Source organism: Camelus bactrianus, chromosome 1 (assembly GCF_048773025.1).
Source record: "Camelus bactrianus isolate YW-2024 breed Bactrian camel chromosome 1, ASM4877302v1, whole genome shotgun sequence".
In the NCBI taxonomy this organism is placed as follows: Eukaryota; Metazoa; Chordata; class Mammalia; order Artiodactyla; family Camelidae; genus Camelus; species Camelus bactrianus.
Window position 1 is genome coordinate 104,415,235 of NC_133539.1, and position 12,993 is coordinate 104,428,227.

General features: G+C 35.1%; 1 protein-coding gene across 2 annotated transcripts in view; it reads right to left on the reverse strand.

The window, feature by feature from the left end:
- Window positions 1–5,905: 5,905 nt before the first annotated feature.
- The window catches only part of SLC25A36 (solute carrier family 25 member 36), a 35,469-nt gene continuing 28,381 nt past the window's right edge, over window positions 5,906–12,993 (reverse strand). For both annotated transcript variants that reach the window (XM_010952277.3, XM_045514720.2), the window contains exons 6-7: window positions 11,720–12,009; window positions 5,906–9,818 (exon numbers count right to left, since the gene is read on the reverse strand). In XM_010952277.3, coding sequence (XP_010950579.1) covers window positions 9,625–9,818; window positions 11,720–12,009 — 484 coding nt within the window. In that variant the 3' untranslated portion in view covers window positions 5,906–9,624. The remainder of the gene's footprint in view (window positions 9,819–11,719; window positions 12,010–12,993) is intronic.

Here is a 12,993-nt window from a genome sequence, read left to right on the forward strand (position 1 = left end):
GCTTTGGGTTTGTGTTTCTTCTTGTGGTTCTTTCCATTTTGGCTCTAAAAAGTGAGGAAATTTTATTAGATGCATGAAAAATTTAAATCATTGTATCTTTGGTGAAACAAACCTTTTATATGCAGTAACCAACTTTCTTGAATTCTAGTCATGCATTCTTGCCTGAAAGCCTGTTTTCTCTGGTAGTAATATGGTTACACTTATTTTCCTTTGGGTAGTATTTTTATCTTATCCTTTTTCATCCTTTCACTTTCAATCTTACATGCCCTTATGGTTTAGCTATGTCTCTCACAAAGCTCTTTGTTGTCATTGTTCTTGTTGTTTTTAAATCCAGCCCGAAAATCTTTCAGCTGGAGCATTTAGCCCTTTTCCACTGAATGCAACTACTGATATACTTGGATTTAAAACTGTATTATTTCATGCTTTTGGCTCTCCTTTCTGGCCTTCTTTTTAACCTTGAAAAATATAGTTTCAAGAATAATTTCATGTTTTCCTCTTCTACTAGTATGGAAATGGTATGACTTCTGTTCTTTTATTGGTTATTCTACATTTTACAATGCATATTTAAAATTTTAATTGAAGCAAAATTGCCTTCCTCCTGGATAAAACAAAGTTCATAGAACGTTTTAACTCCATTTCTCTCCTTCCCCACTTTTATAAAATTGTAATCTGCTTCTATTTTTGACATTGAAAAAAATCCCATTGTTACTTCTTTTATATGGTTAAGCACCTTTTGCATTTGTCTGCCTAACTTACTGCTTTTTTGTTTACCGTTTTTTCCTTGCCTTTTAGGCTTTCCATCTGGTCTTACATTCCTTCTGCCTAAATCTTTCAGGATTTCCTTCGGTGAGCTTCTGCTTAGAGCAAACTCCCAGTTTTAATTTTTCTGAAATTCCTTTTTTCTATCTTCATTCCTGAAAGATTTTTACCGGGTGTAAAATTCTGGTTGACCAATACCCTGGAAGAAATTGTTCCGCTGTCGTCTGTTATGAGTTAGTTGTCAGGCTTTGTCATTGCTTTGAAGGTTGTGTCAGAGGAAAAATTTCAGATGCTTTTATCTCAAAAATTCCTCTTTGCCTTTGATTATCTAGTTTTATGACTCTGTCTAGATACGGGCTCATTTTTATTTATTTTGTTCGGGATTATCTGGGATTTTGAATCCATGGAGTACTTACTGTTCGTCATCAGTTTTAGAAAATTCTCAGCCTTTGTAGCTTCAGATGATCTCTGACCCATTTTCTCTCTGCTTTTCAGGACGATCAGTCAAAACTGTATTAATCTTCCTGAGTGCCCTCCCTGCAGCCTACTCTCTCTTCTGTATTTTTTTCTCCTTGCTGCATTCTGCATTTCTTCTGCTCTATCTTTCGGCTAAACAATTCCTTTTGGCTTTGTCCAGCTGCGCTTTAAATTTTATTTTTCATTTCTAAAAGTTATATTTGGTTTTCAAATCTGCTCTCCCATTTTTAAGTGTCCCATTCTAGTTATTTTCAAGTATGTCTTAAAATTTAAAAACTGTACTAATTTACATTTTACAATCTATATTTGGTGATTCAAAATCTGCTTTCTTTTTGGGAGAATGGGCTGTGTTTGCTTCTATCTGGAGGGCTGTGGCCAGTGGTGCATTCTCCTTGTGTGCTTATTAGTCACTGTGCGCTGCTCACAGTCCTTGAAAAAATTACTGATGTGGTTTCACCATGACCTGGGAAGATGACTGCTTTTTCCAGAAATGAGTGGGATCTACTTCCACATATACTTGGGATTTATATTTCTGGAACCACTTTAATTTATGACCCGAGGGCCCCTCTCCCCACCTAGCAATGCAGATTTGGGCTTTAATTCTGCTCAAAGGTCAGTACTTGATCTACAGTCTCAGGGATGAGCTCTTTTCCTCCTTCATTTTCCCTTCTCAGTTCTGCTCAGCACTGAGGAAACTTTGCCTAGTCCCATGGGAGCACAAGAAAGAATCCAAATTTACTTCTGGGGCCCCAATTTAGTGGGAAGGGTCTACTGACTCCTCAGCCTAGGTAAGGCCTGGCCATCTGCTTCTGTCTCCCTTGTCCTGAAAGACTTTCAGGATTATAGTGAGATAAGCAGACACATCTAAGTGGCTCTTAACTTTCTAGGTTCTTACCATGTCTTGGATTTGGCCTGCTCATTCCTCATTTTTATGTTAACTCTTGGAAGTTAAAATTTTTGAAATATTCTATCTAGTATTTTAACTGCACTACCTGGAAGCACTGGCTCTATAACTTAGCCCATCATGCAGGTAGCAGAAATCAAGAGTGCCATCTTGCTTTGATGTTCTTCAGGTTCACTAGGTGTATAGACTTGATTCAATCTTACGTAGGATGCACTGTGATTCAGGGAGGTATGGATTCATGTTTATCAACTCTGAGAATTTTTCCTTTCAAAATACTACCTTCTTCTTCATTCTTTTAATTAATTTAATTTAATGAAGTATTAGATATTCTCATTCCATCCTCCATATCTAACATCTCTTTCATACAGTCCTTTTATCTCTCTTTGCTGTCTTCTAGGTCAGTTACTTAGATATATCTTCAAGTTTAAATCATTTCAGTTATGTCTAGTCCATTTTTGACTTACCCATTGAGTTGGCCGGTCCCTATATTTTTCATTTTTACCACTAACTTTTAAAGTCTGTTTATTTATGTTTCTTATTGTATGTTCATTTTTGTAATTCCAGCTACTCTGCATTTTATCTCTTGACAACTGGAACATATTAAGTCCTTGATGGTGTAAATCTGTTGTTTCCATGTCTGTTACTATTTGTAGTGGCTGGTCTTATGTGCTGGGTGGTCATCAAGTAATGCTGCGGGAGTTCTGTAGGCCTAACTTGGAAAGTTTTCCTCCAACAATTTGATTCTGCTTCTACTGGTATCCAGGGAGTACCCCTATCCTGGAAGCACCTCATCCTGCTCTGACTCCCCTCCTCTTCAGCCCCATCCCCCAGATATAATTGCTCCTGGTCATGTAAGCCACAGCACCAGCCCCTACTCTGATTAATCTAGATTTAGTTCTAATTGTTTAGCTTTGGGCTTGGGGTGGGGTAGGGAAGGAGAAAAAGTCCTTGGGGAACCCTTTTGTTTTTTGCCAGCAATGTCTTAAAAAGTATGTTCTGAAATTAGCCGTCATGGAAGAGGCAAGTTGCTCAGAGGTCCAGTTTACTCATGATATCAAAATCATATATTTGTTTTAAAAACCTCTATTTTGTTTCTTGAGACATATTAAGCATGATTATTTTTTGAACTCTACTTTGGTAATTCCAGTATCACCAGTCTTCATGGGTTTCATTCTATAGCTTTCACTCAAGATTTGTTCTTTTCCTGAACTATTTTCATTCTGTATTATTAGATTTTTAAATATATGTTTAAAGTGAACAAATATTAAATGTATAGCAATGATTTTCATATTGTGTACACACCTATTTAACCACTACCCAGATCAGTTTATAAGACATTTCCATCACCCTAGAAAGTCCCACTAGGCCCCCCTTGTTAGTCAACTCCCCATCCATACCTCCACGTAAACAGTAATGTGACTTCCATCATGTGGACTAGTTTCGCCTGTTCTTGATCCTCACATAACTGGATTACAGTATATACTATTCTGAGCCAGGCTTCTCTCACCTAACATATACTCATCCATACTATTGCATGTATCAATAATTCACTTTTGTTTTTACAATGCAGTATTTTACTGTTTGAATATAAATTGACCTTCTCTTGATGACAACCTTTAGAAATAAAGCTGCTAAGAACATTTGCCAACACATTTTCATTTTTTTACCTTTAGGCCTATCATTCATCTTTTGTGTATGGTGAAGCAATTGTTCATATTTATTCATATTTTTGTCCAGTTGCTCTACCATACTTACCAGGGGTGTAGAGACAAAAAAACAAAACTAAAAATCAGTATATAGTTTAGGAAGATAGAGGTCAAATGACCTGGGCCACTAAAATACCTAGTTCATACAATTTTGATCAGTCTTATTAGATAATCGTGAAAGCTAAGATTCAGTAGTGGCTGAAAATGGGCTATTTATCCTTGACAATGAAAGACTCAAAGAGAAATTATGAGGTGCTTTAAGGAGTAGGGACCTGGGTCACAGAAAACAAACTAAATTTTGTTGGGCTGAATGTGATGAGCTCCTTTGAATTTGACTAGGTTTAGAATTTTGGGTCTTCCATTAATTTCAAAATGTCAAGACAGTTACTTTTTGAGTCAATTTCCTGGAATTATAAAAGAAAATGGGTTACTTCTCCCAATGGGCTATTAGAAAATTTTGATCTTTGCTTCAACGAGGAAAGCCCCTCCTTACATCAGCCCATCAAATTTCCATCCTTGTTTTAAAGCCTGGTTAAAATACTATTTTTTCCAGGCAACCTTTCCAGGTTTTTCTAAGAGAAATAATCATCATAACACTTAAGAACCTAGGACATCCCTGAGGCTCACAGATACTATCATGAAGGTAGCTCATCTAAGACAAATTGAATCTAATGTTTGCTAAGTCTGACTTTCTATATCACAAGAATGCTTTGGGGGAAAAGAAAATCCAGTGCCTCTCCAGTAGTCTCAGGATGTAGTCTAAGCTCTGTATAAATCAGCTTCAAAGATTCAGTTCACGTTGTTCCAACTTACATACTGAGCTCCATTTCTCATTACTTCTCAGTGTTTCATTCTGAGCCAATCCTCGTAGATCTTTCCTTTAAATAGGGGTGTGCTTTTAAAAAAGTATCATCTAAGTGTCATCCCAAGTGCCGATGAATAACCTAGTGCAGTGAATAAACACAGGACTAAGATTTAGAACATCCAAATCAAAAACACCCAGCTGTAACTAAAACCCTTTTAATATCACATCTATCCACCCAATCTATAGGCTGTTGGGAAATCACACGAAATCACTGTGTAAACTTAGCACTCTAAATTTCAAATTACTGAATCAATTTCGTACATAAAGGCAGACAGCTGGTCTGTGCAATGCAAAGAATTAACAACGGAAATCATTTAAGTACACTTTGCTTGCTTGCCTGAGTTTTACCAGTTGTATAGATGTCACACTGGAACATTAAGAAACCATAAACTCAGATTTCTTCCTCCATCACAGCTCCTGGCTATTTGGTAATGAACACACAGACACAATTTAAACTTGGGACACTTGAGCTAAGTCATACCAACCTCAACCATTATTTTGACAGTATCTTCACTCTACCCAGTATTTTGGTCTTCATTGGGAAGAGTACTGTCGGGAGGCCAACTTCAGCTTTAAGTTGAGAAATGCAACATGACAAATTTGTCCTGGATTCCTCATGTACAAAACTGGGTGATGCTGGATGGTAGCTACAATTTGAGGAAACCTAAAAAAACCAAAATAGACAAAATATGAAGTGGGTAGGTACCTATACATAACACTTAAATCTGTCTCACTTGTATTTCAACCTACCATTTGTGGACTTGACTATTCTAACAAGTTTCCAGCTCTTCAATATTCATAGCTTTACTAAAGGTTGAAACTAAAACAAATAGAAGCTTCTAATGTTAAACAAACACCCAGGGAGGCATCAAATAACCTAATCAGGGTCCAACTTCCGAAATATTCTTTGCAAATTAGGTATTTTGATACATGAAATGTACTGGACTTAACAGATCAATAAACCTGTGGAAAATAGGCAAGAACAGAAATTTCTTCCTTAACTATGAGGGAGTGAGATTACTTTACTTGACCTTTTGATTCCTCATGACATCTATTACTAGGTCTAGCAGGTAGGACCCTAAAACTTGAAAATGGTAGTACTTTTGTTCTGCACATAATCCTAAGAAAGTGTGATTATATTCTCACCATATCAAAACATTAAGATTTATTATAGACAAAACCCAACACACCAGATTTTCATAAGCATATTTTAATTTTTGAATTTTAACAATTCAAATAAAATTCAGCTAGTTAACATAAATACAGAGTAAATGCACATAATTTACAGCCACATACAGAAATGCAAGAATAGCAGACTTCACATAAATGGTCAAAGGCTATCAACTCTTTGAAGTTGATTATTTAGCTATGACTGATAGGTCATAATTTAATTGTTCACATATGCAGGGGTGTACACATTCAAAATGTTTATTAACACAAAAACTGAGTAAAACTAGAAACTTCAGTTTCTAAAAGTAGCATAAAAAGCAGAGTATAGATTGAGAAATATAAGGGCACTGGAGAAGGGATTTGTGTAGGCAGAAAGTATATTGTATTAAATACTTTTATATAGTTGAAGTTCTTTCCAATTTAAATCATTCAGAAGTATCTGATTTAGGAATGTTAAAGTCATGATCAATACTACAGGAGAAAAAGGCTGAACCATTATACATATCAGCCCAAAAGGGGTCCCTACAGTACTAAGTCTGGGCAGAAGAGCATGTAAACAACAAAAGGTGGCACGAACAACGCTGGAAGAGTGGAGGATAAACTAATTCCTAGCACGTAAGTCTTTCAAGATCGGTATTTTTAGTGATTTAAAACAAATCTAAAAATGCTGACACGTTTATATTCTAGTAATAAAGAGTAAACATTTTTAGCAACCCAAACTCTGCTGGTCCTAATAATGCTTTTCCACCAAGGGCGTTAGGTATTAAGGAGACAAAAGGCTGTATTAAATAATCTAGTTAACATTCTCGCGGTTCCAGAGTTACAAATCAATTACTCATGGGTCCTATCTAGTAAGGTTGATTCCACAAAGTTACATACATAATGAAAACCAAGACAAAAGCTTTGGTGATAGTTTTTTTCCTGGATTTAAAAGCACTGAATGGTACCCGACAATCAATCAAAGGTTGGTCATTCTCAGATTTGAGACTCTTGAAATTTAATAAACTGTTTCTGTGAGCTATAGGTATCAAAGTTCTTGTCGGCTCCTCTATGAGGGTATGTTCTTCCAGTACGTACTGCTGTAGCCTGAATGAGTTCAATTCAATTTTCTGGGAAGATTCTCTAACAAAAGTACATACCAGTTTGAAGAGTGCTGACTACATCTACACCATAAAATAAAAAGTTATCCAATAGAAATTAGATGAAAATAAGTTTTTTAAAAAAAGCCCAATGCTTTAAATGTATTCTTCTTTTTAAACGTTTGCATCAATTAAAAAAAAATTCCCCCAAAAATGTTTCCGAGACAAACTTTATATACAACTTTTATATAAAGTTGTCTTTTAAAATTATCTCTGTCACACATAAACTATGGCAGATTCTACTTTGGGGGAAAAACAATTGAAATAAACTTCATTGCTCCTTTCCAGTTGTCACACAAAGAAACAAAGGCTAACACTCAAGATCTTCTCCTTTCAGCACACACATATGCTCAATGCTAAAAGCTCGATATAATGCACTAAAAGGTTAATACGAATACAAACAGGAATAGAATATGTGTTCATCCTTGAAGGACACTTGTTATGAATTTGCTACAACTAAATAAGATGTTCCTTAGCTGCTGGTCTTCATGTCATTCTTAATCATTTGTGGGGTACTGAGATCACGAAGATTAGAGTCCTGTCCTACATTCAGTACACTAATGGTTACAGATCTTCACAAGGCAAATGGCACTGTATTAGGCAGTGTAAGTGGCACCTGAAAATGAAAACAGACTAGATTGATACTTTCTCTACAGATTTAAGTTAGAAACCCCTGTAACTGTTTTCTTTTTTGGCATGTTCCTCACAATAAATGTCAAAACTGAAATTCACCATAAAAGGTATGAATAATCCCAAAGGTGATGAAACTGAATTTGCCTTTGGTCTCCAAATAGATTGGAATATTTTAAATTCCAATCAAAGCACCTCAAAAACATCCAGTTACTGTTGGTTACAAGGAAGTTAAGAAGGTGGAGGAATTTAAGAGGGCACTGTGTTTCATTGGTGACAGCAGAGAAAGCTTGCAATGACATGCTACAATCTTCTGTTAGGGGCACTACAGTGTACACAGAATACTTCTAACATTTATATTAAAGATCTCCAAAACAACATACCTAAACCCTGGGAAAATGTTATGAACACTGTTTCTGCCTAATACATAACCAATGTTTTAAAAAAATAATTTTAACATGGGAATTCTCTCCTACGCTCACCATCCCCCCTAAAAAAAGGCCACAAAGTGCATTCACAAAAAGTCATTCCTAAGATAAAGCCATTGCACAAAATGAACAGTTCATATATACTGAAATGAGTACCACACTGGAGTTTAATTGTGTAAGTTTCATACACCAGTACAGCAACATCCAAAGCAAAAGTCTTTTAATAGAATTACAGCAAGTATCTTCATAAGGGCCATATATATATAATACATTTAAAGTATTAAAAGGTGCAGTTGAATGCAATAGCAAAATGTAAAAGCTCTATCCTGTTAACAAACTTAACCTGAATTAACCTGAATCTTTCTATGATTTATCACTCAAGAAATTAGGATGGAATAAATTTCTTGTCAAAAGCATTTTGTTCACTTACAAAACTGTAAGTCAATTAGGATCCCTACCTGCTCAATCAGACAGCAGAGGGCCCCTCTTCCATAATGTTTATGCCGCCTCAGATATTTACAATGTCATCTTAAAAAAAAAAAAACCCACCTTGTAAAGGGCAGAGCTGAAAATTACCATTTTCTCTACTAAATAAATCCAATATATGCAGAAGTTCTGGAAATAATTCAAAAGTTCAAACTCTTAAGATAAACCAAATAGAGAAAGATTCAGAAGAGGTAAATTTTTTTCACTTTAAGAAAACGATACCTAGGGATGATAGGTAATCATTCAAGTTCATAAATAATACATTACTAAAAAGACATTCGACCATGTTAGAAAAGATAAGAGGACATGTTTAAGTTACTGAAGTGGCCAAAAATCAACATTTTATCAGTTTATTTTGTCCCGAACTATCACCATTTGAGTCAATACGTTAATAAACAACTTAAGTGTTCACATTATGCTAAACATAAAGCACCTGTGAGTGGAAACCAAAACATTTTAAAGCTGAAAATATACATGGTATTTAGACATTATTTCATGAGTTGTCAAAAACTGACTACTAATGCCAAATACTTAACTTCAAAGTATTGTGCCAGATCCTCTGAAGGAAATGTAAAAATAATACTGCAGATCTCACTATTGTTATTTATCAATTTTATAGGAATTATGCAGAAGCCAGAAGTTAGAAATTTATGTCTGTCAATACCATCTTTGGATAGTTACTGTATGGTATGTAATTAGGGATGGCTTTGTCTTAAAGACTGGAAAAGTGCTCATGGAATAAACACTATACTCTGATTGCCATAAATCAACAAAATGCAACTGTGTCCCAAGGACATGGTAGAGAAAATGGCAATTTTGAGGAAGGAGTGCATCTAAAGGCTTTTTCTTGGAGGCAGCCAAGGTTTTTTTTCCCCCCACATTACTAAAGAGACTAAGTAATGTGGTTATTATTTCTTTTATTTCTACAACCAAACTTCCACGTAGGCATAGTTCCATGTTCCCAAACTATTTTTCTTCTGTCCACCATGCTGGCTTCGGTACTCCATGGTCCACTGTATCTTTTGGTCTTCCCTCTTTATAGTACAGCAGCCTGGTGGTGCTATCCATTGAGCAGGTAGACCACCAATTCATAGGTGGCCATCATAATGGCTGTGTTTGGAATCTGTCTCACCAGATGAGTTGTCAGACCACGGTAAAGAGACCCATAGCCTTCTTCTTGAATAAGCAAAGATAGTGTCTGGAAAAAAGATCTGTATTTTGTTCCCTCTTCACGTAGTCTTGTTCTAACAACTTCTGTATGGGAAAAAAATAAAGCCATTTTATTTAAACACAAATGATATCTTTACATCCTCCTAATACTGAGCATATCCTATTTATCAAACTAAGTGTGAACTTACGATAAATGAGGAGTGATTTTTAATGTGTAACTTACTGAAACTAGTTATTATAATAATACAAACTCCTGAGATAGCTGGCTAAAATCATATGTACTAATTATAAAATTTCATAGGCTCCTGAATGGTAAAAAATAGAATGAAACAAAAGTATCAGTTGTATACTGGATAAATACAAAGGAGAACAGACGTGATTTTTTTAAAAAAGGTGAAGCAGGAAAGAGAATGGAGGTGGTATGAAAGAAGAATACAGAAATACACAGTGAGAAACAAGCAGAAAAGATTTCTTAATAGTGGGTATTACAATGAGAAAAAAGAATTATTAATTTATTCACAATGATCCACATATACCAACATGAAATTTCATGAGAATAAGGCTCAAAATGTTTAAAATACTGGCTGTCAGCTAAGAGGCCCCTTCTGAAAAGCAAAAAAAATCATAAACCTTTAGAGCTGAGAGGGATCTTAAACTTTTTCAACACACTACTCCTTACTGGCCCGAGGGAAATGACTGAAAGTAACTTTCACTGCAAATGTTAATATTTGAAATCTCTTACGTCCTCTCTCTTAAAAATCCATGCCATTTATATATTCCACTCCAAAATATTCTGCTTATAAACTGTACCTCTTCTTATAATGACGTCACCTCTCTTGAAGGGACAGGGTGCTTTACGACTCCAAAACTCTTTCTCACCCGAGCAGGTCACCATCTAGTCCTCCCACAGGAGGTCAGAAGCTACTCAATGCTGCTAGTACTATTTTGACTTCTCTTAAAGAAGTTTAGGAACATGCCTCAGTAAACTGGGGTTACTTGGAAGTCCAATTTGGGTAAAGAGTTGGTTTTATTTGTAAATTACATTTTAGAGCAAATACTCATTTTCTAGCCCTATTTCATTTTTCCTGATTGGGGCTTTAATCACAGAGCATTAGCTTTACAAGGATCAATGTAAATATTAATTAGCATAACAAAAGTGAACCACTAAGATTAAAAACCCAAACCAAGTCAAACTTCAAACATACCAAAATCAAAGGCTACACTTAAACAAAACAAAAAAAGTTACAAAAAACCCTCAGCATGTTGCAGGCAAACTCTTAAGTGATTTTCCCAATTATTAATGAAATAGGCTAATACTGTAAAACTTAAAAGACAGAAATTTTAAAAAACCATTCATATATACTTATTTGCCATCATGAAACAATGTAAAATAGCTTGGTTTTTGGGATTACAGACTTCAATTCAAATTTGGGCTTCACCACTGAGTAAGCTATGTGACCTTAAGCAAGTTACTTAATCTTAACATCTTTGGTTTCCCATCTGAAAATGAAGTTAATTCTGGTTATGTTCTGGCATACCTACATTTAAATAGAGAAGATAAGTACTTTGCAGGATTTCTGTGCAGATTAACAATAATGTGTATCATATATATATATGTGTGTATATATATACACACACACGTAATAATATAAAACATCTAGTATAGGACCTACATCCATACTTTTTTTAAAAAACAGAAATTTGCCCAAAAGTCACCTGGCTGCAATCTCACTGACTCTGGGCTGAAATCTGATTGTCCAGAGCCCATGCTAAATCACCACCATGTTACTACAGCATACACATACTGACCTATTAAAATGGCCTTATGTGACTTATACATATTCAATCCCATTATGATGAACTGCATTTTGTTATACTGGAATTCGGGGAAATTATCAACGTTCTAGTAAGTGGGCCATTGGCTGGGGTGGGAAAAGGTTTCTGAATTAACAGATTATATATTATATACACTCGACTCTTCTTACCATGTGGATATGCTATAGTCGTGGCACATGTTTTTGAGGTGGCAGCAGCTAGCATCATTCCCACAAAATCTGATGCTTCTTTTACAGACTCTTCTTCATTTTCCATCGTAGAAGCAATCTTACATTCCAGTAGTTTTTGCTTAATACTTTCATAAATAACAAAATGGATAACAGTCTCTGATATGCCAGCATACGAAGCAGACATGCCCCTATAAAATCCTCTAAGTCCATCTGTCTGATACACCTTACGGACACATTCAAAAGCGCCCATTCGCTTTTCCCCACGGTTCCTAAAAAGCAAAAAGGAAAAATCTTATTAACATAAGTAAAGTAGTACAGTTTTTTAAATAAAGTAAATAAAATATAGTAGAAGTATGCCACTCTAATAATGACCCTCTAATTCATGAAGTGAAATCAGAATTTTAAAATATTCATTTTAGATTTCCTTTTCTTTTATTCCAAATTTGTCATATTAGATAAGTAACATGTAAGTAGTTTAATTTACTGAATACAAAATACACTACACTGAATCTTCAGTTTCACTGAAGTTTGTATTATATGAATAACTAACAAAATCCTTTAGTCCAAACAAACTGTGACTGCAGCTCACAAAACAAAACAAAACAAAGCAAACAAAAGCCCCTTACATTATATTAAATCCAGTTCTAATTAGGTTAAAAAGATTTTTTTTCTTGCATTTAATAATATATTAAAAAGAATGACTGAGACACTAATGATAATGGAGTATCATAAAGCAAGGAGTACAATTAAACTAATCTCAGGGCACCTGAGGGATTCTTCTAACCTCACCCAGTTCTTCCTAAAAAGTGACTGGGTGAATTTAAGTCAAATTCCCTCTGATCCTTTGAAGGCAATAGCTGTATCTTTTCATCTCAGTGAATAATGAATTAGGACCTCAACAGTTTTCAAGTAATTGTGAGTTGTAAAAATATTTATTACCTTCACTATGATTCCCTCATTAAGGAAATCTGAAAGAAATGGGTTTAAATGCTATCCACAGTGAAATGGAAAATTTAACTTTTTTTTAATTGAAGAATAGTCAGTTACAATGTGTCAGTTTCTGGTGTACAGCACAATGTCCCAGTCATGCATATACCTACACATATTCGTTTCCATTAAACATTATTGTAAGATATTGAATTTAGTTCCCTGCGCTATACAGAAGAAACTTTTTTAAAATCTATTTTTTATATATAGTGGCTAACATTTGCAAATCCCCAATTCCCAAATTTACCCCTTCCCACCCCCTTTCC